The sequence below is a fragment of the Corella eumyota genome, chromosome 1, assembly GCF_963082875.1.
Source record: "Corella eumyota chromosome 1, kaCorEumy4.1, whole genome shotgun sequence".
In the NCBI taxonomy this organism is placed as follows: Eukaryota; Metazoa; Chordata; class Ascidiacea; order Phlebobranchia; family Corellidae; genus Corella; species Corella eumyota.
Genome location: NC_137490.1, coordinates 16,676,997 through 16,704,021, shown reverse-complemented (window position 1 = coordinate 16,704,021; position 27,025 = coordinate 16,676,997). Strand labels below are relative to the sequence as shown.

The 27,025-nt window shown below is 31.5% G+C and overlaps 6 protein-coding genes across 8 annotated transcripts; 4 read left to right on the top strand and 2 right to left on the bottom strand.

Annotated features, from left to right (window-relative positions):
- Positions 1-47: 47 nt before the first annotated feature.
- Positions 48-1,026, bottom strand: LOC145763507 (uncharacterized). The gene has a single exon (XM_082574966.1). The coding sequence runs from the start codon at positions 664-666 to the stop codon at positions 202-204; it is 465 nt and encodes a 154-aa protein (XP_082431092.1). The 5' UTR covers positions 667-1,026; the 3' UTR covers positions 48-201.
- A 308-nt stretch (positions 1,027-1,334) lies between these two features.
- Positions 1,335-2,829, top strand: LOC145763500 (NEDD8-activating enzyme E1 catalytic subunit-like). Its single transcript, XM_082574958.1, has one exon. It carries the CDS (start codon positions 1,349-1,351, stop codon positions 2,672-2,674), a length of 1,326 nt encoding a protein of 441 aa, XP_082431084.1. The 5' UTR covers positions 1,335-1,348; the 3' UTR covers positions 2,675-2,829.
- A 71-nt stretch (positions 2,830-2,900) lies between these two features.
- On the top strand, positions 2,901-3,534 carry LOC145763505 (peptide chain release factor 2-like). The gene has a single exon (XM_082574965.1). It carries the CDS (start codon positions 2,901-2,903, stop codon positions 3,378-3,380), a length of 480 nt encoding a protein of 159 aa, XP_082431091.1. The 3' UTR covers positions 3,381-3,534.
- LOC145763497 (polycomb protein suz12-like) lies at positions 3,384-6,165 on the top strand. Its single transcript, XM_082574954.1, has one exon. The coding sequence runs from the start codon at positions 3,538-3,540 to the stop codon at positions 5,836-5,838; it is 2,301 nt and encodes a 766-aa protein (XP_082431080.1). The 5' UTR covers positions 3,384-3,537; the 3' UTR covers positions 5,839-6,165.
- A 3-nt stretch (positions 6,166-6,168) lies between these two features.
- LOC145763504 (dihydrofolate reductase-like) lies at positions 6,169-8,355 on the top strand. Of its 3 annotated transcripts, none has more exons than XM_082574963.1 (5): positions 6,169-6,316; positions 6,451-6,625; positions 7,269-7,376; positions 7,694-7,812; positions 7,897-8,355. In XM_082574963.1, the coding sequence occupies exons 1-5, from the start codon at positions 6,222-6,224 to the stop codon at positions 7,979-7,981; spliced, it is 582 nt and encodes a 193-aa protein (XP_082431089.1). In that variant the 5' UTR covers positions 6,169-6,221; the 3' UTR covers positions 7,982-8,355. The 3 variants fall into 3 exon arrangements, with proteins under 3 accessions (XP_082431089.1, XP_082431090.1, XP_082431088.1); XM_082574964.1 differs by lacking the exon at positions 6,451-6,625 and adding an exon at positions 6,859-7,030 and having other exon boundaries at positions 6,174-6,316; XM_082574962.1 differs by lacking the exon at positions 6,451-6,625 and adding an exon at positions 6,859-7,039 and having other exon boundaries at positions 6,174-6,316.
- A 247-nt stretch (positions 8,356-8,602) lies between these two features.
- On the bottom strand, positions 8,603-26,641 carry LOC145740959 (uncharacterized). Its single transcript, XM_082558661.1, has 54 exons — positions 26,635-26,641; positions 26,503-26,562; positions 26,077-26,139; positions 26,011-26,031; positions 25,707-25,907; positions 23,042-23,214; positions 22,793-22,941; positions 22,499-22,707; positions 22,259-22,383; positions 21,975-22,191; positions 21,738-21,857; positions 21,528-21,639; positions 21,124-21,379; positions 20,962-21,031; positions 20,767-20,889; positions 20,485-20,661; positions 20,141-20,326; positions 19,824-19,970; positions 19,659-19,749; positions 19,369-19,547; positions 19,166-19,292; positions 18,883-19,021; positions 18,639-18,746; positions 18,344-18,532; positions 17,962-18,213; positions 17,704-17,860; positions 17,453-17,618; positions 17,237-17,355; positions 16,966-17,105; positions 16,589-16,787; positions 16,372-16,506; positions 16,106-16,263; positions 15,817-15,969; positions 15,454-15,643; positions 15,249-15,374; positions 15,099-15,139; positions 14,765-14,954; positions 14,530-14,637; positions 14,349-14,386; positions 14,075-14,258; positions 13,926-13,963; positions 13,572-13,758; positions 13,333-13,428; positions 13,089-13,180; positions 12,840-12,995; positions 12,530-12,764; positions 12,215-12,439; positions 11,848-12,048; positions 11,629-11,711; positions 11,371-11,476; positions 11,160-11,261; positions 9,261-10,997; positions 8,911-9,043; positions 8,603-8,759 (listed from the first exon to the last, which is right to left on the bottom strand). The coding sequence occupies exons 1-54, from the start codon at positions 26,639-26,641 to the stop codon at positions 8,603-8,605; spliced, it is 9,153 nt and encodes a 3,050-aa protein (XP_082414787.1).
- Between the last annotated feature and the right edge of the window lie 384 nt (positions 26,642-27,025).

Here is a 27,025-nt window from a genome sequence, read left to right as displayed (position 1 = left end):
CTGTTCAGACATTTTGATATTTTTACTATACTGATAAATTTAAAAAATCTAAAGACAAAATGCAAGTTACAAAAAGTTGAATTTATATCTAGATGATAATAATTGCAACATTTTAAATAATTAAATATTTAATATTAGTTAAACCCAAAACACATTTAAAAGCTATTTTAATGATGGGTTAAAATATGAACAGGTAAACTTTTAGATTTTTTTAAATGATCTTCCCATATCGTTGTTGGGAATTTTAACTCTTTTGACTGGAGAAAAAGAAATCAAATTGTTTTTCTTAATATTATAAGTCTTTTTATGCACAGGATTTGGGTAACTTTTTAACAAATCCCTTGCTTCATCAAATTTTAAATTTCCTTTTGGAAGCTTAACCTGAACTTCTTGTCTTTGAAAGTTGGCTTTAACTTTTTTATCACATTCCAGATAATTTTTTAACTCTGGCTTACAATTCGCATCCAAATAATTATTTTCTTTTAGGCATAGGAACAAAGCTGCCACTTGATCGCTGCATGAAATTTTATTTCTCTCTTGTCGAACGTTTACAAATTTAGTGTCCTCATTAATTATAATGGGTCGTTTTACTTTAAGTATTGGTCCAGTTTTCCGGTTTGTGATGTAAGATATTTTAGCATTTATATCTGAAAATCGTTTTGACATTTCTGATATTGCTTCTTTCAGTCTTTTACATAGAATAACAGACAGTGATGAATTATAAATTTTTCCTACTATTTTTCCAAGATTGTAACTTCATAAGTTATTTTATTAATAAACGAACTGTATTTTACGCAACAAATGTAAAACAAAAGTGAACAAATCTTAACTAAAACTATGCAATGCTTAGCGCTGATTTCGTTTTACCGGTGGAGCAAGTTGGCAACGTGCGCATAGTAAGCACATCGTCATTACGTTATTACTATCTGACGATCCCGATAGTAAGCAAAGTGACACACTGGAACTGCCGTTTAAAAACCGCTAATTGTTCTAAACTGAAAAAAAACTTTTGTTTGTAAAAAGTCTTTTCAATTTTCAGATTGATTTAAAAAGGTCTTTATTTTTGTTGAGGATAACGTTTTGAGATCGTAAATCATAAAAATGAGCATGGTGCAGTCATGCGTATAAAATATCTTCTACAAAGTAAACTTTTTAAAAAGATTAAGCAGTTTTGAGGTTATTTATTAATTAAAAAACATTGTTAGATTGTTACAAATTTTTTAAATTAATCCATGAATGATAAAGTATATAGTAGTAAAGTTACACAACTTATCCATGAAAATAATTTTTCCCGCGTTTAGTAATTTTTCTATTGTTTAATACGTTTTAGAAAAATATTTGGGGTAAAATGGACATTTCTTCACCAAGAGAAACAACTACGTGGCCTGGAAGATGGAAAAACTTAGAAAATATTGTTGGGCGTCCTAGTCCATTTGCTCACCCTGATTTTGAGCCAAGTCTCGATATACTTCAGTTTATGTTAAACAATTGTAAAATCCTTGTAATTGGGGCTGGTGGTCTAGGTTGCGAACTCCTTAAGGACTTAACCTTAAGTGGATTTCGTCATATTCATGTTATTGATATGGATACAATAGATCTGTCAAATCTAAATCGTCAATTTTTGTTTCGTCATAAAGACATTGGTAAGGGAAAAGCAAAGGTTGCAGCTGAGTTTATTAACAATCGAGTCAAAGGTGCGCAAGTTGTACCTCACTTTTGCAGAATTGAAGATTATGATGAACAATTTTACAAGCAGTTTCATGTTGTTGTTTGTGGTCTTGATTCCATCGTGGCACGGAGATGGATCAACGGGATGATAATTAGTTTATTAGAGTACAATGATGATGGTTCATTAGATCAAAGTTCTATTATTCCCATTGTAGATGGCGGCACAGAAGGGTTTAAAGGAAATGCCAGAGTAATATTACCAGGCATGTCTGCATGTATAGAATGCACATTGGACTTATACCCCCCTCAAATTAACTTTCCCATGTGTACAATAGCTCATACACCACGTCAACCTGAACACTGTGTTGAGTATGTCAAAATGTTTGGATGGGAAAAGGAAAAACCATTTGGAGATGTACCTATAGATGGTGATGATCCTGACCATATTAAATGGATTTGTAATTTGGCAAGTGAAAGAGCAAATGAATTTGGAATAGAGGGTGTAACATATCGGCTCACACAAGGTGTTGTTAAGCGGATCATACCAGCTGTTGCTTCCACAAATGCTGTCATTGCTGCAGCATGTGCAACTGAGGTTTTTAAGCTTGCTAGTAGTTGTTGTGTTCCTTTAAACAACTACATGGTATTTAATGATGTGGATGGTGTTTATACTTACACTTTTGAGGCCCAAAGAAATGCAAATTGTTTGGCATGTAGTCAGAAGCCCCAAGTTTTAAAGTTTTCTTCTGGATCCACACTTCGAGATATTTTAGATTATTTGCGCGACTCAAATTTATTACAAATGAAAAGTCCTGGTATAACTGCAGTTATTAAAGGGATGAGCAAAACTTTATACATGAAAACAGTTGCTTCAATTGAAGTTGCTACTAGACCTAATTTATCAAAAACTTTAAAAGAACTCGGTATTGAGAATAATCAAGAGTTGATTGTTGCGGATGTAACTTCCCCCAATTCTCTTTTGTTTACTGTAAAAATAACAGAATAATTTAGACTTTAAAAAAGTTGCTTGTATTTAACAATCAATGGTATAGTTAAACTGATTAAATAATGTAAAACATGTCAGAGTTATATTTGATGTTGTTTATTAAAAATGTAAAGTTCAATTTTAATATATATAATCTATTTTTTGTTTTATTTTAGTTCTATACAATAAGCGAATTGGTTAACACACATTTAAATAACTTAATCATAAATAACATGTTAAAAAATAAATGTTAAAGGCATTTCAGTTTGGTTTAATACCACAAGCAAACAGTTCGAATCATTATAATGTCAACAAAGTACGGGAATATATGAAATACTTTAACAAAATTGACCAAATTGGAAAAGTAATTCAAATTGAGAAAAAGGATCTAAGAGTTATTTATATGCCACCAGGCACCAAAGGAGGCCAAAAAGCGAATAAAAAGAAATGTAGAGTCCACATCACTCATGTACCTACAAAGACTATAGTGGATTGCAATGAAACACGAGTTCAACTAAAAAATTATGAAATTGCTTTGGCAAGAGTTCGTGAGGCAGTTGACATTAAACTGAAAAAAGAAGAAAGTATTTTTGTTCAAATCGAAAAAGAGAGAGTCAAAAAAAAACAAGAAGAAAGAAAAATGTCACAAGAAAAACATGCCATATTAAGAGAACGTATGCAAAAATTTGCAGAGATAATTAAAGAGCCAGATACACTTAAATATTAATTTGTTAAGTAAACAAAATGGTTTTACACATAGTATACATATCAATAAATTTATTTGTTTTTTGTGATCATTTTTGAATTTTATTTTTTATTTCTTTTGCACCATTAAGAATAAATTAACACAGTAATTTAGGTTGACTTGTTAAAAATCCACCAAAATGCCAAGGCCAAAAAAAGAGAAGCCTGAAAATAATGAAGTCATTCTTAATTTGCAACAAGACCGAGAAGAATTTATGTCTGCATTTGAAAAACCAACTCAAATTTATAGATTTTTGTATGCCAGACATTTATTTTCTCCCATCTTTCTGCATAGGTCAACATCCTACATGCTTCATCGCTGTTCCAGAAATAATAAACGCCGAAATCTTTTCAAAGTTGATGACATGCTTGAGGTGGCAAAACTTTCTCGATCCAAATTAAATGGAAAATCGAAAAAGATATTTGATGAACTTAAACTAGAAATTATTGGGTTTTTTACAGATCCCGGTGTAGACTCGGACAATTCTTCTCCAAAAAGAATGCAAAATGTTGAAGTTACAATATCTCTGCATAACACCTCACAAAGTCGCAGAAAAAGTGGTCAAAGTGTTGAATCTGAAAATATTGTTGGGTCGACAGAAGTAGCGGTTAACCCAAGAACGGTTAATTATCATTCTGTGGTTTCTTTGTCCATGTCTGATATCCAACAGCCCGATGATAGCCTTCTGATCAAAAACTACACTCTTGTTTTTCGTGTGTACGAAACAAGAGACAGCTGCAGTGAAAGTAATTCAGAATATTCTGATGAAGAATCAAGTGCTGAAAGTGACAATGATGATTATGATGGAAGAAAAAAAAAAAAACTAGAGCAAGATCCTGCCGCAATTTCTTTGCATAACCTTACCAGTGGCCCCCGAAAACGAAAAAACCTTGCAGATGACAGTTCTGAAAAAAGTAATTCTACCACAAGAGAAAATCCTCCAAAATTTGGAAAAAATTCAAGAAAATATCTTTCAGATCAATCCAAGCCTGGAGTTGGAGTCATATATGAGGCAGAATTAGCATTATTTAATAACGACCATGAAACTTGCTTGTTAAATGGAGAATATGAGCTAGCTATGGCACGACAGACTACAGACTCTATTAAAAATAAAAAGAACTCAACCTGGGAAGCTTTGGATGGTGGAAGAGATATCAAAGTTTTAAGTTCCATGAATGGCACTGCAAACTTAAAGATGAAACTTACTTGGGTTGACTCGAAAAATTCTGATTCTCTTGATAACAATGGTAGAAAATCTGTGGAAAGAAATGACATTGAATCAATGGAATCAGAGCCAAAAAGACTACGCAGAAAGAATAGTTTGGTCAAAAGCTACAGCGAAGAAAAAGACCCAGAAGCTGTTGTTTCAGAAGAAAAAACTGAAAAAATGATTGACAAATCTCTTTTACCTTACCAAAAAGTTGATCGAAAAATCTTTAAAAAAGATACAACATCTTCTAACATATTTTATCAGTTTATTTATAGCACCGAAACACACCAGCAAACCGAAGCAAGAGTAGACTGTCTATGTCCTTGGTGTTTACTTAATTGCATGAATCTATATGGCTTGTTTAAACATTTAAGATATTGTCATCCTAGGTTTAATTTTGTTTATTCAATACAAACACATGGGGTTGTCGTTGAGGTTTCAGTAAATGAATGTTATGATGGGTCTTACAGTGGTAACCCTCAGTTTATATTTGCCCAACCTGGAATGGTGTTCAGCAGAAGAGGTCCTGTGCATCGAATCCCAGCAACTGATCTTCTTGTTTACAGATCACAAAAGGCTAAGCAATGTGCTAAGATGGATATCAACGAAATGCTAGAAAAGGAGGATAATTTAGAGTCAAGTGCCGCCCAATATACAGATGGTCATCATCGTCTGTATTTTCACAGTAGAACGGCTGTACCCATCCGACCATGTGAATTTGACAATGATTCTGAGGACGATACCGATCCTGATTGGCTGAGATCCCACATTCGGCACATGCTTGACGAATTCACTGATGTCAATGAAGGGGAGAAACCCATTATGAAAATGTGGAATTTGTATGTAATTAAACATTATTGCATTTCTGATTCCCAGGTTAATGTCAAGTGCAGATCGTTTATAAACCTGCACGCTCCTTTAATAGCTCAACATTCCCTAAGACGAAATCTACTTCTACATCTTGTCACCTTGGTTGATTTTGGGGTTCTTAAAGCTTCAACACTTTTGTCCTTGATGGAATATTATGACAAAATTGTAAAAGACCTGAACTTGCCAAGCAATACCGAAAGTAATATAGACTTCGAAGGTGAGAAAATGTCAAATGGCGATGGAGATAAAGAAAAAGTTAAAACTAAACCTAAAATATGGGATGTTACTGACATGGATACAAGTTTACAACTTTTGCAGAATATGATTGATGATGGGCAAAATGCAGAAAGCCAAGACTAATCATTTGTTTTAAATAAAGTAATACTTTTAAATAATAATCTGCATTTTCTATACATGTTTCAAAACTGTTACTTAGAATTTATTTTTAGTTGGACCAAATATTTTTAAATTTGTTCAGCAAGCACTTTATCTTTTAGATATGTTGATTAGATGGTAACAGCCTGCCTACGCATTAAAAGAAAATTATTTTTCTTTACTTTTTGTTGTTTTTAACATTACGCAGAATCAGATTTTTTTGTTTGCAAAAATAACTTGGTTTCATTGTTAATATTATTTTACTGCCACAGTTTTTGTAAAATTCAGACAAATTATTATTGTTTGTACATAACTTACCTTTTGTACTCTATTTAGAAATAATTTTTTGTAATATCTGTTACTTTAAAATGGGTGTTGAAAAGGAGTTAAAAATTCACACAGTTGTTGCCTGCTGCAAAAGTTGGGGAATAGGAAAGAAAGGAAATCTACCATGGCATTTACCGTAAGTTTACCAAAAATTAAACTTTGATTTGTACAACTTTTATAATTTCACAGTGTGTTTATATTTTTCCCCCTGTCTATTATTGCAAAAATTTAAAATTTTTTAATAAAATTTGTTAAACAAAACATGTCTAGAAAAGAAGGTAAACATTTTTCTGCACTGTCAACGGGTAACCCCCCAGAAGGAAAAAGAAATGTTGTTATTATTGGTCGAAAAACCTGGGACTCAATTCCCCAAAAGTTACGCCCACTAAAAAATCGAATAAATATTGTGTTAAGTAGATCTAACATGGAAGCAAGTAAAGACATGGTATGAATTTCGGAAGCCTTTTTTTTATTTAAAAAAAATTTAAATCTGGCTGAAACTTAAAAACTTGAAATGGACAAAAACAATATTGTTCATTTCTAGAGTTTGCATAACCCATATATAAAACCCTACCCTGATAAAAATACAAACATACTGCGGATTATAAAAAAAAAGTGTCCAATAAATAAATTGTTTCAAGATTTATGTCGACATTTAAAACCTTATGATAATTTTAGAAACGAATATCAATATTTTAACTCACTTGTAAATGGAAATCCCTCTCATGGAAAATTAAATGTTGTTATTTCCGGCCGAAAATCTTGGTGTTCAGTGCCCAGAAAATTTCGAAAAGATCGTATTAGTGTTGTCTTAAGTAGTTCTAAGACTTTTAAAGATTTTAAAGAAGCTGTAAGACATGTATAGTATACCTAAGGGGTGTTGCTTTTCATTTGCCTTTTTGTTATCTAATTATTTTTACAAAAAAGCAACTCTATTAAAAAATCATGCCAAATTACATGATAATTCAAAATACATTAATTTTTATGCTTAATTTAAAGTGTAACATATAAATTTTGTTTTTGAATCAACTTTAATTAAAAAAAGCTAACAAGGGCTTTTTACTTACCTTAATTTTTTTTTAAATTAGGATGCCGTAGTAGGATCTCTTGAGGAATTGGTTCAACTATTACAACAAGATAGTTGGAAAGAAAAAGTTCATGAAGTATTTAATGCGGGTGGAGTTTCTATTTACAATGTAAAGTGTTACCCTTTTTATTTTTAATCAATAAATTTATTTAAATCGACTTAAGTACTAGAAAGTTTATAATAGTATGTCCCTTATTGCCTGTTCAACATACACCAGTGTTGTTCCAGAATATCAAAATGGGTGCTGCCTTAGTATGTGACCAAATAATCATACTATTATACTTAAAATGCAAGCAGTTTGGTGCACCTAAAGCTCTCAGACATGAAAAGTTATTTACAAATTTAATTCACACATTGTTATATATACCTCTATAAAAACAACTGGATTATCATCATATATTTAAATAATTACAATTTAATGTTAAGCTTGTTCATAACTCACCATATTGTGGAACAGTATACCTTACAAGGGTATTGGGTGATTTTGAATGTGACACCTTCTTACCTCCACTTGATGATACATTTTATCAAGTCCCAACAGAAGAGTAAGTTATCAAATTTCAATTACTTTTTTGTTTCTTTTATGTTATGGCAATATATTAAAATTTATTTTTATGATTTTATTTAAGTTATGCAAATGTACCTCAAGGAATACAGGAGGAAAAGGGAATCCAGTGGAAAGTTGAAGTTTACAAAAAGAGAACTTTAAGCTAACACTGGGGTTAAATAAACAGATTTACCATTCAGCCTTACAATGCGCTTTTTTAACTCTTCACTGCTTCTTATGCTTCTTATACCTTTTATTTTAATGTGTTTTTTTAAGTAAGGATGTTGACATGTAGATGTACAGTTTTTTAAGTAAGAATGTTGACATGTAGATGTACAGTTTGGGTAAATTATTCACTTGACAATGTGCAATTAACTTTTCCATGCCAAATGTTTTGCTCGCTTTTTTACCATAATGCTAATCCGGTTGCCATTAATATTATATAAATTATTACCAAAAAACGATATTTTTCTTTTTGATTGCTAAGAGAAAGTTTGTTTTTTGTTAAATTTTTAATAGAAGAGTACATAAAAATACACATTGTATGATATAGAGGATATTTATAATATAAAACAAAGATTATAAAATAGAAGCACCATTAAATTAGAACTTTAGGTATGTAAGAATATTTTTGGCCACATTTAGGTAATATGAAAGCATACAACTGTAATTTATGTTGTAGCTAACATACATTTTTAATTTAGTAAATATTTTTTTAATAGCACCAAAAAAGATTTTTTTGTGGATAGATATAATAAAGTGCAGAATATTTAAATAAGATTAAAGTATTACTCTACACACTCTGTCTCAACACAAGCGCAAGTAGTTGCGTAATCGTATTTCTGTTGGAAAGTGGTTCCATTGGAACAAAGAAGATTTGCTAGTCTTACTTCAAAAGTTTTCATCTGGCAACATCGACATTGAGACACAAATGTTTTGGTAATGCTAAAAATAGGAATTTTTTAAAGAATTTACGAGTTTACCAATTTTTTTATATTCTATTTTAAAGATGCTCATAACTATTTTAATACTTTTTGCTAAATATAAAAACAAATTGTTTGCTCTACTAATACAAATTTTTACAGTTTTTGATTACATGTTAAATCTCGAGGAAGTAATACAAGCTCCTTCACAAGTTGGTATATTAACTTCGTTTTCAGCTGTGCAGTTTATTCCGTTGTCACTTACAGTCAACTTTCGCATGATGGGTGATTGAGAACAAGTTGTACCTGAAATTACAAAAAAAGTATGATTTAGGTAAATAAAATAGTTTATAAATTAATCAAAACAATATGTTTTGTGATAAATTGGGTTACTGCACGTCTTTGTTTTATGTGTTTAAAATAATTATGGGCGTTGTTTTTAAAATTTTAAAAACTAACTTGTGTCGCAATAGCAGTACTCTACAGGGCAACAATCAGAATAAGTTCCATTTTGAAAACTAACCTGGTCCACAAGTTTGCATATATGCTGCACAAATGGATGAGGATTCCACTTCATAATCGCACACAATTTTGTATGGTTGACAACATTCAACTGTTGGTCCATCTTCAACAACTATTTCACCAAATTTTAATTCACTTTCCCAATCAGATTTTTTCTTGTAATCAACAGAGCAAGTGGGACAAACACAGGTTGTATTTGGACAGCACAAGTAATCGAGGGGATTTTCTGGCAATGGTGAGACAGATAATATTTTTGAGGAATTACAACCATCAATTAATGTCTGATATTGAATAACACATGATGGGTTACATACACATTCATATTCTGGGCAACATTCATCAAATGAGTTTGTCCTATTTTTGAAATAATTTTCTCCACAAGCAAAGTTCCATTGAGGACATTCAGTTCGTAATTCGTTGTCGGGTTTACATTCACAATCATAATTTGGACAACAATTCTCGGTATCAGTTGGAGAAAATGAGGTAGAAACTTTTTGATAAGTAGGACATGATATATTTGGATCTGTACTAGGCCCTGGACATACATTTCTTTGACATTCATATTTTGAACAAGTGGAATTGCAATCCCCAACAATAAATTCTGTGCTAACTTCCACAGAATAATAACATACAGCGCAAGAGGGTTCCTGTTCACACGGTGATGGATCAGCAACACAAGTAGCATTTATAACACAACCACATTCATCTCTTTCTTCAGCGACTGGTCGACATCCAGGCTTACTCGTACAGTTAATAACTGGATCCAATGGACAATTGTCAGGACATTTGCAATACTTAGTTGGACAGATAGTTGTAGTATAATCTGGTACTTTAGGTGACACACAAACCAGGCTATTATTAGATGGTGGACATACACACTCATATGTATTACAACATGAATCTGTACTTGATGTAATGTCTAGATACTTTGGTAGTGTACAAGTTGGAGGGCTGTCACATGAACTTGTATCACAATAACAGTACTCTACAGGGCAACAACCAGAATAAGTTCCATTTTGAAAACTGCTGTAACCTGGTCCACAAGTTTGCTTATATGCTGCACAAATGGGTGAGGATTCAACATCATAATCGCACACAATTTTGTATGGTTGACAACATTCAACTGTTGGTCCATCTTCAACAACTATCTCACCGAGTTTTAATTCACTTTCCCAAACAGATTTTTCCTTGTAATCGATAGAACAAGTGGGACAAACACAGGTTGTATTTGGACAGCACAAGTAATCAAAGGTATTTTTTGGCAATGGCGAAACAGATAATATTTTTGGGGAATTACAACCATCAATTAAAGTCTGATATTGAATCAAACATGATGGGTTACATACACATTCATATTCTGGGCAACATTTATCAAATGAGTTTGTCCTGTTTTTGGAATAATTTTCTTCACAAGCAAAGTTCCATTGTTGACATTCATTTTGTAATTCGCTATCAGGGTTACATTCGCATGAATAAATAGGGCAGCAGTTATTGGAATCAAATGATGAATAAGTTGATATTCTTCTCTGATAATCAGGACAAATCAAATCTGGGTCTGTATGGGGTGGTAGACATGTTGCTTTTTCAAAAAAAGCCTGCAGAAATTCACAGTTTGCTTCTTGGTCGGAGGAATTGAATGCAGGGCACTGGTATCCACCACATATTTCTGGAGCGGATACAAATTGCCCAGGAGTCATTAACATTTCAGTGACAGGATGTTTACAAGTGGGAGAACATACTGTTTAAAAAAGATGCGATATTATAATAATTTATTTTTTAAATCCGAGCTTTATATAGAAATTGATAAAGGTGTATGCTTGTATTTGTAACGCTTCATTAAGATATTACCAATACCCAGTATACTTTTCATCAATGATAAGAATGGAATTAGAAAACTTACCACATCGGTTTGTATAAATGATGCATCCACAATTATCTGTACCATTTTGGACTGGTTGGTAATTGATTCCCTCCTCACAAACAGGTGGGTCAGAACAACAACCTAAATTTACATATTTTTAATTTTTTATATATTTTATGTCAAACCCAGTTTTATTTCTAAATTTAGTAATGTTCTGGTTTTTAAATAATATAGTGTCTAGCAAACATACATTTTTCAAGGATGCAAGTCCTGTTATCTGATGATTGCAACACGTATCCACTTGGACAAGTACATCCTGAAACTAGAGTACCTCCACATTTTACTGGTGCCCCAGACTAAAATAACAAAAGTTTTTAAATATCAGATTCTATGTTAAACAATTATGAAACTTCAGATAACATGACCAGACTTTACTCTAGATAACATAAACAGATACTGAAAATCTTTTTTAGTCAAAATTTTGCTAAAACAATTATGTTTAAAATACTTTAATGTCATCACAGGTTCTGTCCATCAAGCAATAATCAACACAAAGCCCGTACTCTTGAATACCCTCACATTCTTCATTACCTTGCAAATTAAAAAAAAAATGTTATCCCTGATATTTAATTTTCAGCAGCTATCATATAACTTTAATTTCACAGATTTCAAAGCTGTGACCAAGTATCTATTACAAAATAATTCTTCCACATTTTACTTCACTTACCGTTGTTACAAGAAAAAGGATTTGTGTAATCATTACAAAACCCTTCCTGTTGGCAAGATATAACATGTTTTAAAAAAAAAGATGATGTACATGTATCACATTGTTCTTCTACAATAGATCTGCTCTCGTTTTGTTGAAAACATTGTTCAGCTTGACAAAGTCTTGCAAGTTCAGCAAAGTTTTTGTTAAAGTGACAAGAATCTGTGAATCAAAATATTTAAAATAATGAAAATTGCTTGTTATCAGTAAACCATTACAATAAATATCATTGCTGCATAATAGTATAGAAAATACAAAAAAGGTTCAGCAACATAAAAAAATTAAGTGAAAAGTAAATCTTTAAAATTTATTTTTTATGGATTTTTACCAAAAACCGAATTGCTTAGTGCATCACATGGATCAGGTAAATTAAAATAGGAGCAATTATGGCATACACCACAAGAACCAATTCCTTTACAACGTGTTTCATCGCAGGTATTATTGTTTCCACATGGAATGGGACAAGTTACATCTTCAATGTACTCTTCTTGGTAAATGGGTATTAATTCAGGGCAAACTGTCTCATTTTGGCTTTGATTCAAATGACAATTACCTACAAACAGAAATGTTTTATAAAGGTCTGTTACATTGTAAACAAGGTATTATCATAATACAAAGCAGAAAATTTTTATTTAAAACCCACCACACAATCCATAAGTTCCTTGTTCGCTAGATGCTGATACTTCAACATTATAAATTCCAATTGTGTCAGGGTTATTTAAAACATCTGGATGAGTGTAAGTTATAACCAAACCAACAAGATCTAATTCAAAGCGTATTGATGAAACATATTTTAGTGGTTCAATACCAACATGAATAACTTGCAGTTGCACTCCACCAGTATTGCTGTGTTGAACTATAAAATCGTCAACTTTAACCTAAATTATGTAAGAACATTAAAAATTGTATTAATTTTTAATATAACTGTTTTACAACTATAAATACAACTATACCTCTCCATTTTCAGAGCAAATTGTATAGGTTTTATTGTTGTACCAAATAATCAGCTTTTTTATACACATTTGGTTGATGGCATAATTCCAATTTGGAAATATTTCTGTGCAGAATTTTTGCTCTGCTGAAACCTGATATAAGTCACTTCCGATTGTCTGCAAAAAAGCTCTTTTAAACCTTAATGTCTTAATTTAAAAGTTCTAAATCAAAAAAATTTAGAAATCTGTTAAAATAATGCAAAAAATTACCTTGGTAACAAGATATGTACAATTTCCAGTAAAGTCAACATTTTCACTACATTGAAAAGTGTTGATATTAAGCTGGCCCAAATCACACGAACCTAAATTTTACCATGTTGTTTTATATAAATAGTGTGTACACATCAAAATTTCAAAAATTGTAATTTAACAGACATAAAAAAATCAAAGTTTAACTTAAAACAATTGCTTAAAAATGTAACCTAAAAAAATGCTCTTTAAATTAATAACTTACATATACAATCATAAGTGGTACAACATGTTGTATTGGATACAACTACTCTTTTTTGACCAGCTCCACATTGAACTGGTGTTGGACAGTATTTTGGTTCTGTTAAAATATATGAGTGATATTTTTAAATTTGGGACTGTTAAATTAAATTCTTTATATTTATTGCTTTTATTTGAACCCTAAACTAGTCATAAATAAGATGACTTCTCATAGCTTAAAATATAAGAAAGTGAATATCCTACCACATCTGGTTATGTTGCCACAACAAAGTGTTTCATTAACAAACACAGTTTCCTCACATTCTCCACACACATCATTACTGGCACATGGTGGTGTATAGGGTTCAACCTCTGGACATAGCTTATTTGTTTTTATAACACGCATTGTTGAACATAGCGGGTTCAATGGGTTTGGGTACTCGTAACCAATCTTTAACAAACAATGTTTAGTTAGTCCAAGTTCTAGTTTGGTATTTATTGTCATAAATTGAAAATTTAACCCAATAGGCTACACTTATTAATGAATATTTCTGTTAAATTTAAATAAATGATCCTTTACAATTCAAAACTTTTTTTTTATTAAAATATTTTTCTTACCGCTTTGTTTTGACCATCAACTTTAGCATATTTACAATCTGAAATAAACAGTTAAAATTTTTATTATTATTTTAACTTAACAAACATGCCTATCCATTAAGTTGTAACAATAATTGTTAATTTTTTAAAATTTAAATCCTAAAAGTTACCGCAATAATGATTTATGCAACACCCAGCATTATCAGTTCCATTCTCAATTCTAACATATTGGTCATTTGGACATGTAATAGGAACACATTCGGTTGTTAATATCACCGTAGCAACGTATAAGTAAGTAGATTCGTTGTAAAGACAGCTGTAAGTCTCACATCCATCAATCCATGTTTCATTGGGCTGTTGGTAAAAATAGAAGTTTACTTACTGCAAAAAGTATATGACTTTAGACTAAAATTTACAAAGACTAATAATGGTGAGTGAAAATACCTGAAAAAATTCTCCTTTATAGGAACATCTAACACTATCTAAAAACATAAAAAATATATCTAGTAACACTGGAATAATTTAAAGCAATTTTTTTGTAAGATAATCTCTTTTACTACTAGCACTAAAAAAACTATTTTTATATTTATTTAGCATCAAAAGTTTTTTAGTTTTCAAAACTTACTGCAAACATAGGTGGCACAACAATTGTAAAAGTTATCAGCCGGTTGGACCAAAACCAAAGACTCAACTTCAGTACATGTTGGTACAGCACAAGTCCTGTTGTCACATACTTAAAACGACAATTAAATTTTTTTCAATACGAACCAAGATAGTTTTTAAAAACAATTAAAAAGTAAACATTTTTGTTACAAATATAGCTATGTAAAAAGAATATTAACAAAATTTAAAAAACTCACCGCAATCAAATTCATAACAGCATGGTTTGTTGGGATTCTTAGTTACTTTCATAAAAGATTTGTGTTGTGCATGAGAACAAGTATAATTACAAGTTGACTGATGACAAGTATCTGTCACATGCACAGGATCTTCATCATCAAAACACTCCCGCTCACAACATTTGCCTTCTAACTGGTAATGCACTATGCCCTTAATAGAAACACAGCAATTTTATATTCAAGGTTTAATAGGTAAATTTTAAACAAATAGTAACTTAATTTTTAAATATTAAATTAGAATTTACATTATGCACCCATTTACTTCTATAAAAATAAGAAATTGTTAAAAACTTACTGTAAAAGGCAGCCCTTCTGGAGTAAGACATAACTGTGGTACTGAATAATAAAAAAAAAACAATTTTAACACACAATAACACTATTTAAACATTAAAAACATTTCGCAACACTGTTTAAACATTGAAAATATTAAGCAATAAAAACTTACTACACTGAAAAGAGGGACAACACAGGTCGCTTTCGTTGGTGTATCCAAGAAATTTCTTTGTATAGTTTGCCTGGCAAGAAAAGTCAGTCCATTGTGCACAAATTTCTGATACATTTTGCTTGCATACTACAATAAATGTAAAAGAAAATTAAAACAACAAAAATTGCTTTAAAACTACAAACAAAGTCTATGTTGTAACACTAACCGCATGAATAAACTGGGCAGCATTCAGAACTGTCATGAAAAAATGATTCAACTTGTATTTCTTGATATTCTGAACATTCCATAGTTTTAAAAGATTGTGGGCATTGTTTTCCTGGTAGAGAAACATTGCATTGGCATTTAAATTCTGGACAGCATGTGTCAGGGTCATCAGTAGGATTAGTATAATAAACCTGTAATGAAGGCAAATATACATATGCATATATTATTTTATTGCAAGTATAGTAAAATGTATTTTCTTTTAACACAAGTCTAAAACTGGTAGGCTACTTTTTACATGATTAAACTTTATTGCGCATCTTCAAACATAAAATAAACCTAACAATTTAAATTTAATTAAAATTACTTCCTGAAGTTCTTCATGTGAAGTACAAATGTTAGGATTTGGTGAGGTACAAGCATCATATTTGTTAACCAATATCTTTACTGTTGGACAAGGTGAATTGGGTTGACAGTGTTTAGTAATGCACCCATCATTTGTACTCCACGTACCACCAGTCTGTTTAAATATTAGTGATAGTTGTTGTTGTTTTAACAAATTACAGGATCAAAAAAAATATTGTTTTTGGAATTACTAAAAACGTTCATTTTAAAATCCTTCTTTAAAAGAAAACGATTTTTAAAATTATACATACCAACTGTGTAGAGTTATCAGGTAAAACACAATCTTTACATGGACAAGTATAAACAGGACAACAATTTAAGGTAGAGTTTAATATTCTTTCTTCTCCGATACCACACTGCAAGTCCCAATTTGGACAGTTCAGAGCAAGATAAGTATCATTTTTACAAACTGCAAAATTTAAACTAAATATTAGGCTTAACTTTATATTGCGTTAAGAAAATGAGCCTAGCGAAGTATTTTATTGATTTACAAATGTTAAAAAATGATACTACTTACCACAGGAAAGATCAGGGCAACAACCATCGCTGTCAGGATAAATACCAACTTGCTGAATTTCCTGGGTTGACTCACAAGTAAATGTGGTTGGCCATTCAGGACAGGATGATGCAAGTTTAGTGTCATTATTGCATACTAAAAGTTAAAGCATGAACTATAACTACTTTAAGGCTTAAAAACAACTTTTCTTATAAATTAAATATTTTAAACCACTTACTACAATGCATCTCATCACAACATGGATCTGGGTCCAATGATGCATTTGCATAAACAATTACATCTGAGTGTTGGTATAGGGAACAGTGAATGCTAAATACGCAAGATGAGTTGGACGTCTTTTTTACAGAAGGGCAGTCTGTTTCAAAAAATGCACATTGCTGTTCATTACAAAATTCATCAAACCAAATTTCACCTGGCTGTATAATAAATATAAAACAAGATTACCCATCAAAACCTTATTCTAAACCTTATTCTAAAAAAAGATAAAAAGAACTACTTTTTAAACAATAAGTTTAACAGAGTTCAAAAGCATAATTTATTTTTCTCGAAAAAGTTAACTCGAGCATAAATCTTATTTAACAACAATTACTTTACCTGTCTAGCATCTCCATTACGATCAGTGCAATTTGTCGGACAAAAAGAAGGAATTGTAGGTCCTGCTACTGGTAAAACAGTAGTTACTGCTACAGTAGTGGTAGGCTGAATAGTTGCATTGGTTGCAGAAATAGTAGTAGCTGATGTATTAAATAATAAAATGTATTACACATTTTTTTAAAATAAATTTATAATTTTTACCAAATAAAACATATATTGTTTTAAACAAAAATAGTTGCATTTTTAAAATGTCTTTGAAATATTTACATACCTGTTGTTACGGTAGTTTGAGTAACCACAGTTGTCGGAGACACAGTAGTTACAACTGCTGTTGTTGTTGCTGCACAAGTTGGACAGCTTTCCTCTGGAATACATGTTTGCAAATCCGGACTAAAAACAATTTATAGTTATTTTCTACCAAACAAATTAAACGCAAAAATTTATCTTGGATTAATTGGGTTGATTTTATTTAGAAATTTTTTTTTACCTAAAAACATGCCCAAATTGGCATTTAGGATGACATCCTTCCAAACATGGCAGGTGGCAGTTATATTGATTATTTCTATTGCAACAAGTATCAGGACAAGATGTACCACAAGGCTCAAATTCCCATTCACAAGTGTCATTTTGATTGTATTGCTCACACATTGTAGCTAAATTAAAAGTAATTCCTAAAAATCTACTTCAATTTTAGTACAACTAAGTAATGTTTTTAGTAAGTTTGTGAATTTTACTTACGACAAACAGAAGGTGACCTCCAACTAACTAGTATTCCATGATGGGCACAAGTATGAGCATAACTTGCTACTGATGTACAAAAACACTCACAATCACCACCGGCTTCACATCCACATGTGTCTGACATACAATGTTGGTAATATTTCTCATAATCAACCTACAATACACAATTTTATAACATGAATGTATACTATGTATGGCAAATATGAGAAACTACTTGTTTATAATTCAATTTAACAGTTTAAAAGTAAATATTACTTCTTGTCGACATTCTGTAAATGCAGGTCCTTTCATAATATTACATTGCCTTGTTGCCCATGACTTTCTGTTTGGATATAACTCACACAAATCAACATTGTTTGTTTGATTTCCGCTACTAACAGGACATGATGCTTTTAATCTCCAATTGTTTCCGAAAGCGACGCTACTGGTTACAATATCCAAATTTCTCAACAAAAAGTCATTGTTTTCATCTCCATTGAAGTCGCCACAAAGACCACAAACCTTCCCCTGTAATAACAAAATAATTTATTATTAATGGATAAAAAACCAATTCGTTTTGTCCAACATTTTTATATATTGATTCAGTTTTTACAATTTCAGTTTAAAAATCTTTGGATATTATTTAAAAAATCATTACCATGTGAAAATTTGCAAGTTCCAAATAAATCCTAGTTCCATGATCCCACATAAGAGTAATACCGGTAGCAGTTGATACAACGGTAAAAAATCCACTTTTGGTTATCTCATAAGGTATATCCTCATCTGTAGAGTCAGCTATTGATGTTTCTTCTGGAGGTAATCCAGAATCAAGTTGAATCTGGTTTCGCTAAAAAATAAAAACAAATATTTATATGGCTAAAATAACCTTAACAAGTTATTGAGAAATTAACAACTTTTAAAAGTAGTAGTTATCTTTGATAGGATGAGCTTACCCCAAGAATTATAGTGATTGTTCTGGTACAAATATAACCAAGTGTTTCGCATGGGTTGGATTTAAAATAGATCATAAAATGACTATCACTATTTAATCCACATTCATCCTTTAAAATAAAAAAAGTTATTTAAAAAGGAAAAAACATTAAAAGATTCTGAATGGGGTAAACTGATACATCAATACTTTGTCATTAATTTCTTTGGTGATGTATTGACACCATTTCAAACATTTTTATAACTTACAGTTGCAAGTATGTATTCACAATCCCCACTGAAATCAAACCACTTTTGATCGAATGTTAAAAAATGAGATTCTCCAGTTAAACTACATTCACCTCCACAATAATCACCAGTACAAGACCACTGGCCTTTATTACATGTGCTAAAAATGTATAAATATATGCTTAATCTTAAAAGCTAAATTGACTTAAAGATATTAGCAATTTTAAAATACAACATTTTAAAGTGATTCAATCTGAAATGTTTCTTACCAAACATTGCAATTTTTTTTATAAGTGTTTCTTACCAAACATTGCACTCAACATTTAAAGTTTGAGTGTCGTTGTAGGCCTTGTTATTATGTAAGCAAGGGCAATAATCTGGATCAATGCAACTATCTTCATACCAAACATAACCGATAGGACATGTGCAACCTAAACAATAAAATCAGCAGAGTAACTTACAATAAAGCATTTTAAATGGCTATTAAAAAAAGTCACTTAATTTTACCTGGTTGGCATAATGTTTCTGGACATGGCAAATCTCTATTTTGGCAAGTTTTTGAACACTCGGCTCCATATTTTTCGCCATCATACCCCTCTGAACAGTTGTGGTACACTTGCCCAATTGGACAGCTTGATGGAAGGGTGCCTTCACCTTCACATTCCAACTTTCCTCTTACACATTGACTTAAATAAAAAGTACAAACATCTTAACTAATGGTTTAAGCTGAACAAAATGTTTTTTTATTTTTGCTCTATTTAAATCGAAATCAGGAAACTTTTTTTTAAAGCACCTACCATAAAACTCCTGGTGTGTGAATAGTTTGTCCAGGATTGTACCAAGTACCAAGGTGGTAGCACGGACACATTTTATCCTTAACACAAACACCTGCACATATTTTGCAATGTTACCTTAATCCATATTAAATTAAGTAATATTTCCTTAACGTTAACTAAACTTACCCAATGGATCAAGATAAAGCCCTTTGGGACAGTTACATCCCTCACAACATTGATTTTCACAGGTCTCTGGCACTGACAATGATCGACAGTTTTTTCCACAACCCGAAGCACATTGAGCATATTCTTGCCCCCCTTTACATATCATTTCTAATACAAACAACAAAAATACAACCCTTAATTATAAGTGATAAAAAACTATTAAAAAAAGGGATAAATTAAGTTTGTTGTATTTATGTTACATTAAAGTAGTTATTAAATTAAAACCATATGCAGCAACTTACCACAGAAATCTGGTGATCTCCAATTTAATAAAATACCTTCTTCAGAACATTTATGAACATATACAGTTAATGAATCACACATACACTCTGAGTTTAAAGCCTTTGTGCATTCACAAAACTCATATCTACAGTTCTTATAATATTGATCAGGATCAACAACATTATGACAAGCTACAAACTTTGAACTATAGATATTTTCACAGGCCTCGGTAGCATAACTTGCTGTTGTCCAAAAATAAACATAACAGTTATTCCTATTTAAATGGTTTAACATAAACTATTTTATTAAATAGAATTGGCAATAGTAATATTAAAAAATTGGGTCAAAAGTGCCAAGCATAGAAACAAACAAAACAATGTAATGCTTATTTAAAATTTACCTTTATCACTGTGTACTTCACATGGATGTGTTTCCTCTACAGGAACATTCGGGCAATCTTGGTTTAACTTCCAGGAATTTCCAAATGAGGCAGCTGTGCTTTCAATCATATTTTGTGATGAAATGAAATCATCTGCAGCATTTCCATTGTAATTTCCAGCAACTCCACAGACTTTACCTGCTCATTTATAAAGGTTACATTTCGTTTTTTTTTGTTTTTTTTTTATGGTTACATTTCGTTTTTATATGTTTTACAATATAAAAATGTAAATTTAAAAGCGACCTCTATATTTTTGTGGAATCGTAAGAAAGATGGTTTTATGTCCATCCCAAATTACTTGAATTCCTGTAGCTTCATGTTTAACTTCCACATACAAGGATGAAAGTTGAAATATGTGTAAGTCACCTAAAATAATGTTTTTTTATTTATATGGTTGTGACATATTTCCTTATGGGTTTTTAGAAAAATTTTACTTACCAGATTTGTAAGGTAAATGAACTTCATATCTGTTAATGTTTACAACATAATTATCATTCAACGAAATTTCCTAAAAATCAAAGTGCAATTTGTGAATTAAATATATCACATAATAAATGTAAATTTTTATTTAATAAATAAAATTAACACTAATAAAATTACCTGAGTTCTTCCATGAATATGAAGTAAAATGGTAAAAGCTTTTACACAACTGACACCAGCATCTACACCACATTCACCATTTTCCAAATAAGTTGAAAATGTGTTGTCCACACAATCTTTTGCAAAAATATACTGACACCGCCCATTAAATGTGTAGGATTTTTTGTCAAATGTTTCAATATGAGCATAACCTTGAACAGTAGCTGTTCCAGGGCACATAGATTCAACGCAATTCCACTGGCCAGATGAGCAAGTGCTAATATCAATACATTTTAATATGTAAAGATTTTTTTGCAATTAAGAATAATATGTAAAGGTTTTTATGCAATTAAGATTAATATGTAAAGATTTTTGTGTAATTATTAATAAAATAAATATTTATTCACTAAAATGATATAGTTTACCAGTTATTGCATTGATGTATACTGGCCTCACTACCAGGTCTGTATTCTATATCTCTGTGGATACAAGGACAGTTTGACAGCACAGTGCATTCTCTTCCATTTGCATAAAGATCTGGGATAAAAATTTGAATTCAATTAAACTGTTTGAGTACCACCTATTTTGTTAAACATACAAATAAACGCTATTGATAACTAAAGCACATATCTTACCACTTGAACATTGACAACGATCAAAACAGTTTTGGTTAGGAACTAAATGTTGCATCATACAAGTTGGAGGAGATTCGACTCCACATTCATGCCAATCTTGAGCTCCTGTACATGTTCTTACTGTAAACATTAAGTTGTTATACACAATGGAAAGCAAAAATTCTTTTAGTATAACCGAATAAGGGAACATGTAATGAATAAAATTACAATTTTATATATACACTATGTGTAACTTACAGCAATGAGTTTCTGATCTCCAGTTTGGTGTATGCCCCCCAGCTACAGCACACTGCCTTGAATAAAGGGACACGACATCACACTGACAATCAGGTCTAGTTTTGTAGCCACACAAACACAGCTCAGTTTTACATAACTCATAAAATTTGCTCGGGTTTAAGTAGTTATGGCAATCAAGGAAATAGGCCCAAAGAATGTTGCAAATCAAAGCAACCTCCTAAAAAACAAAAGTTGCAAAATAGTTTGTGACATTTAAGTTTAGTTTGATATGTTTAAAAATTTACATCTGTTGCTATGCAATCTGTGATATTTTGGTGAATCATGGCAATATCGTAACACGTTTCATCCACATCTTTTTCAATCCAGGTCTTTGCAACAATATGACCTTCAGACCCTACCACTGTTTCTCCTAAATATAAAAAAAATTTTTAGCAATGGATGCTTGTAAGAAATATATATATAGATATCTCTTGTCAATTCCAATGCTATTGTTGTTTATGTAAAAAATGTTGAGGTCATTTTACCTTGCCTAGAAACTAAGTCGTCTGAACTCAACCCGTTGTAGTTGCCACAAAGACCTGTAGTCTTATTTTGGTAAAGGTCAGGCGATAAGATAATATTAACTGATGATGACACAACATCATATCGAAGAGTCATGCCTCCGAGTGTCATTATCACATAGGGATTGATACGAGAAACCATAATACCATATCCATCATATGGAAGTGAGATTCTGAAAACAACTGGTAATTATTCAAAAAAATTAATGTTTACTTTATATATCTTACAAAACACCTTTTAAATACAGTATAACTTACGGTGCATCATTAATTGCAACTGATAATTCAGAGATTGTGATCTTTATATTTGCGGAAGACACATAAACAGTCACTAGACTGATGCAGTTACCATTGGAGTACACATATTTATTGTTTTGGGTACAATTCGGGTTCTTACGTACCAAAACCTATTAAACAATAATGGTTTACAATTTTTTTAAATTTAAATTAAAATAATTTTTCATTCACAGCCATTTTTTTATTTGTTTAAAACCTGGTAGGGCATACCTTGAAATCTACTACATCTGTTACTGATACCATTTCATATTGACACTTTCCTGGAAAATCATACACCAAACCATCAAATGTAATAACATTACCAGGACCAAACATGGTACAAATTGAACCTGATGTTTCAACTGTTGTGTCTACAACATCACTTGGGTTTTTGTCATAACCATCTAAAAAAATGTTGCTTCTTGTTTATTTTACAAAGAAAAAACTTGCAATAAATTACTGTAGTATGTAACGAACGTAACAAATATATTTAAGTTAATGTTAAAAGTACAACGTTATACATTTGCTTACTATATTGACACCGAAAGCCGAAAAACATTGGGGAACAACGACATTCGTTTATTTCTATACAGGTGCCGCCGTTCAGACACGGTTGTTGATCGCAAGAACCTGTTAAAAATGTAAAATCAGCTCAAATATGTTAAAAACAGTTCAGGTTATTAACATGTGCTAAAATCTTAACTTTTTAAACAGGGAAATCCCCCAGTTTGGTTTCTTTTATAGCTCTTGTTTTAACCTTTTACAATCTTTGTGGGCCTATGTAAAAGGTGGAGTGCTTGTGCGGAGTGCGGAGTACTTTTTGCCTATGTAAAAGGTGGAGTGCATGTGCAGAGTGCGGAATGTTTTATTTTTTAATGACGTCACGATCTGCGTGGGGGACGTCATTAAAATATTATTTCATTGTGTTTATAGCATAAAATAAATATTAAAACAACCGTGATATTCAAAATGTAAAAAAACATTCGAAGCAGTTTATGACTTATTATAAAAGTTTTTGAGCGGAAATGACGTCATAACCCCTCTGTGCCACATTTTTATTGCCCCAATCTTAAAGTAAATTCAATTTTCAATCGAATTTTGCTAACTAAAAGTTAGCACAAAGGGGATAAAGGGGTCAACGGGAGCAATATTTGACGAAAATACGTATTTCGATTATCAGTTTTTGAGCGGAAATGACGTCATAACCCCTCTGTGCCACATTTTTATTGCCCCAATCTTAAAGTAAATTCAATTTGCAATCGAATGATACTAACTAGAAGTTGGCACAAAGGGGCTAAAGGGGTCAACGGGAGCAATATTTGACAAAAATACGTATTTCGATTATCAGTTTTTGAGCGGAAATGACGTCATAACCCCTCTGTGCCACATTTTTATTGCCCCAATCTTAAAGTAAATTCAATTTGCAATCGAATGATACTAACTAGAAGTTGGCACAAAGGGGATAAAGGGGTAAACGGGAGCAATATTTGACAAAAATACGTATTTCGATTATCAGTTTTTGAGCGAAAATGACGTCATAACCCCTCTGTGCCACATTTTTATTGCCCCAATCTTAAAGTAAATTCAATTTTCAATCGAATTTTGCTAACTAAAAGTTGGCACAAAGGGGATAAAGGGGTCAACGGGAGCAATATTTGACAAAAATACGTTATTCGATTATCAGTTTTTGAGCGGAAATGACGTCATAACTCCTCTGTGCCACATTTTTATTGCCCCAATCTTAAAGTAAATTCAATTTGCAATCGAATGATACTAACTAGAAGTTGGCACAAAGGGGATAAAGGGGTCAACGGGAGCAATATTTGACAAAAATACGTATTTCGATTATCAGTTTTTGAGCGGAAATGACGTCATAACCCCTCTGTGCCACATTTTTATTGCCCCAATCTTAAAGTAAATTCAATTTGCAATCGAATGATACTAACTAGAAGTTGGCACAAAGGGGATAAAGGGGTCAACGGGAGCAATATTTGACAAAAATACGTATTTCGATTATCAGTTTTTGAGCGGAAATGACGTCATAACCCCTCTGTGCCACATTTTTATTGCCCCGATTGCAAATTAAATTTACTTTAAGATTGGGGCAATAAAAATGTGGCACAGAGGGGTTATGACGTCATTTCCGCTCAAAAACTGATAATCGAAATACGTATTTTCGTCGAATATTGCTCCCGTTGACCCCTTTATACCCTTTGTGCCAACTTTTAGTTAGCATCACTCGATTGCAAATTAAATTTACTTTAAGATTGGGGTAATAAAAATGTGGCACAGAGGGGTTATGACGTCATTTCCGCTCAAAAACTGATAATTAAAATACGTATTTTTGTTAAATATTGCTCCCGCTGACCCCTTTATCCCCTTTGTGCCAACTTTTAGTTAGTATCATTCGATTGCAAATTAAATTTGCTTTAGGATTGGGGCAATAAAAATGTGGCAGAAAGGGGTTATGACGTCATTTCCGCTCAAAAACTGATAATCGAAATACGTATTTTTGTCAAATATTGCTCCCGTTGACCCCTTTATCCCCTTTGTGCCAACTTTTAGTTAGCATCATTCGATTGCAAATTGAATTTACTTTAAGATTGGGGCAATAAAAAGGTGGCAGAAAGGGGTTATGACGTCATTTCCGCTCAAACACTGATAATCGAAATACGTATTTTCGTCGAATATTGCTCCCGTTGACCCCTTTATCCCCTTTGTGCCAACTTTTAGATAGTATCAATCGATTGCAAATTGAATTTACTTTAAGATTGGGGCAATAAAAATGTGGCACAAAGGGGTTATGACGTCATTTTATTAAAAAAAAATCTATGAAATTCTGTAAAACCTAGTCTTCCCGTAAATTGCTGATAAAAAATAAAGAAATAATACTTACGCGCGTGAGGTTCATGCTCGCATCCCGGAACTTCGTTTGCAGGTTTGCAAATACGATCTCCTTTGTGAAAAGCATTACCTTCCTGACATTCAGCTATGTATACTTGACCCATCAAGCAAATATGAAACTTCTTGCAAGACCCCTCAAGTTCAAATACATAAAACTGTTTGGCGACACCATTTTCATCGAAACATTGCGCACCTGTAAATTAAAATGGCTTTCTTCTTATATTTTATCGATTAATTTGTCTAATAATTTTACAAAACATGACATCGTACTTAAACTGATATTACGCAAATTTTACCTACAACCTTGTGCAGTAAAACTTGAAAAAAAAAACGTTTTTTAGTCTAATTTAAAATACACTTACTTGGCGGTTCAGATGTAACAGAGGATGGGTTAGCAGTTGTTGCTTCATTTATTTGTCGCTTTTCTAATCATATATCCAATTTTAATACATTTTATTTTAAAGTATATAAAAAAAGTTACTTTACCAATCTTTTTTTAAATGTGAATAACATCGTTATGTTAGTTGTTGGTGAAAAAAACTTACCTACATCAACAATTAGATCTGTTTGAGCTCCGATTCTAAAATAAAGACAAATGTGCAGCGACATTTAAAAAATATAAACATTTTGTTTAATTTTAAAATTAAGATATACGTACTTATTTAAATATTCATCTAGAGTCGAAGCTCCATTTTGAATAACACTTGCTACAAAATAAACAATAGCTTGTAAAGAAATACTCTTAAGATAGCAAATTATACCGCACTAAAAAATATCTCGAATTGTACCTGTTAGTATAATCAGCAACCCACTTAATCGAAATTCGTTTACCATAATGTGATTATTTTCTAAAAAAATGTTAAAAATTTAACAAATTTGGTTAACAATGCGCTATTTTAGAAAATTAATTTATTTCATACTAACCATTTTAGTCTTAAACACCTTTAAAATAATTTGCTACTTTGCATAACGTCCTAAAAATTGGTTTAAAAGTTATTCATATCCAGGAACTAAGCTAAATTAGTCAGATTCGTAGTAATTATTTCCGTACATTACGAATAAAGTTCAAAAATCCAAAGTTTGCACGCAAAAACAAGCGGTTTATTGCGTGATAGATAATTTTATAAAAAAACGATATTCAAACCTTTTGCAATAAAATAATGTTAAATCTTTAAAATTTTTGTTACAATAACTGTTATTATAACCATTTTAGTACCACTCAATTCCTTTTATTATTTTTTTATAGTAACTTATATGTTGGGGATAAAAATCATTCACGTGATTTGGCAAATCATGCGTAACAACGTGTCA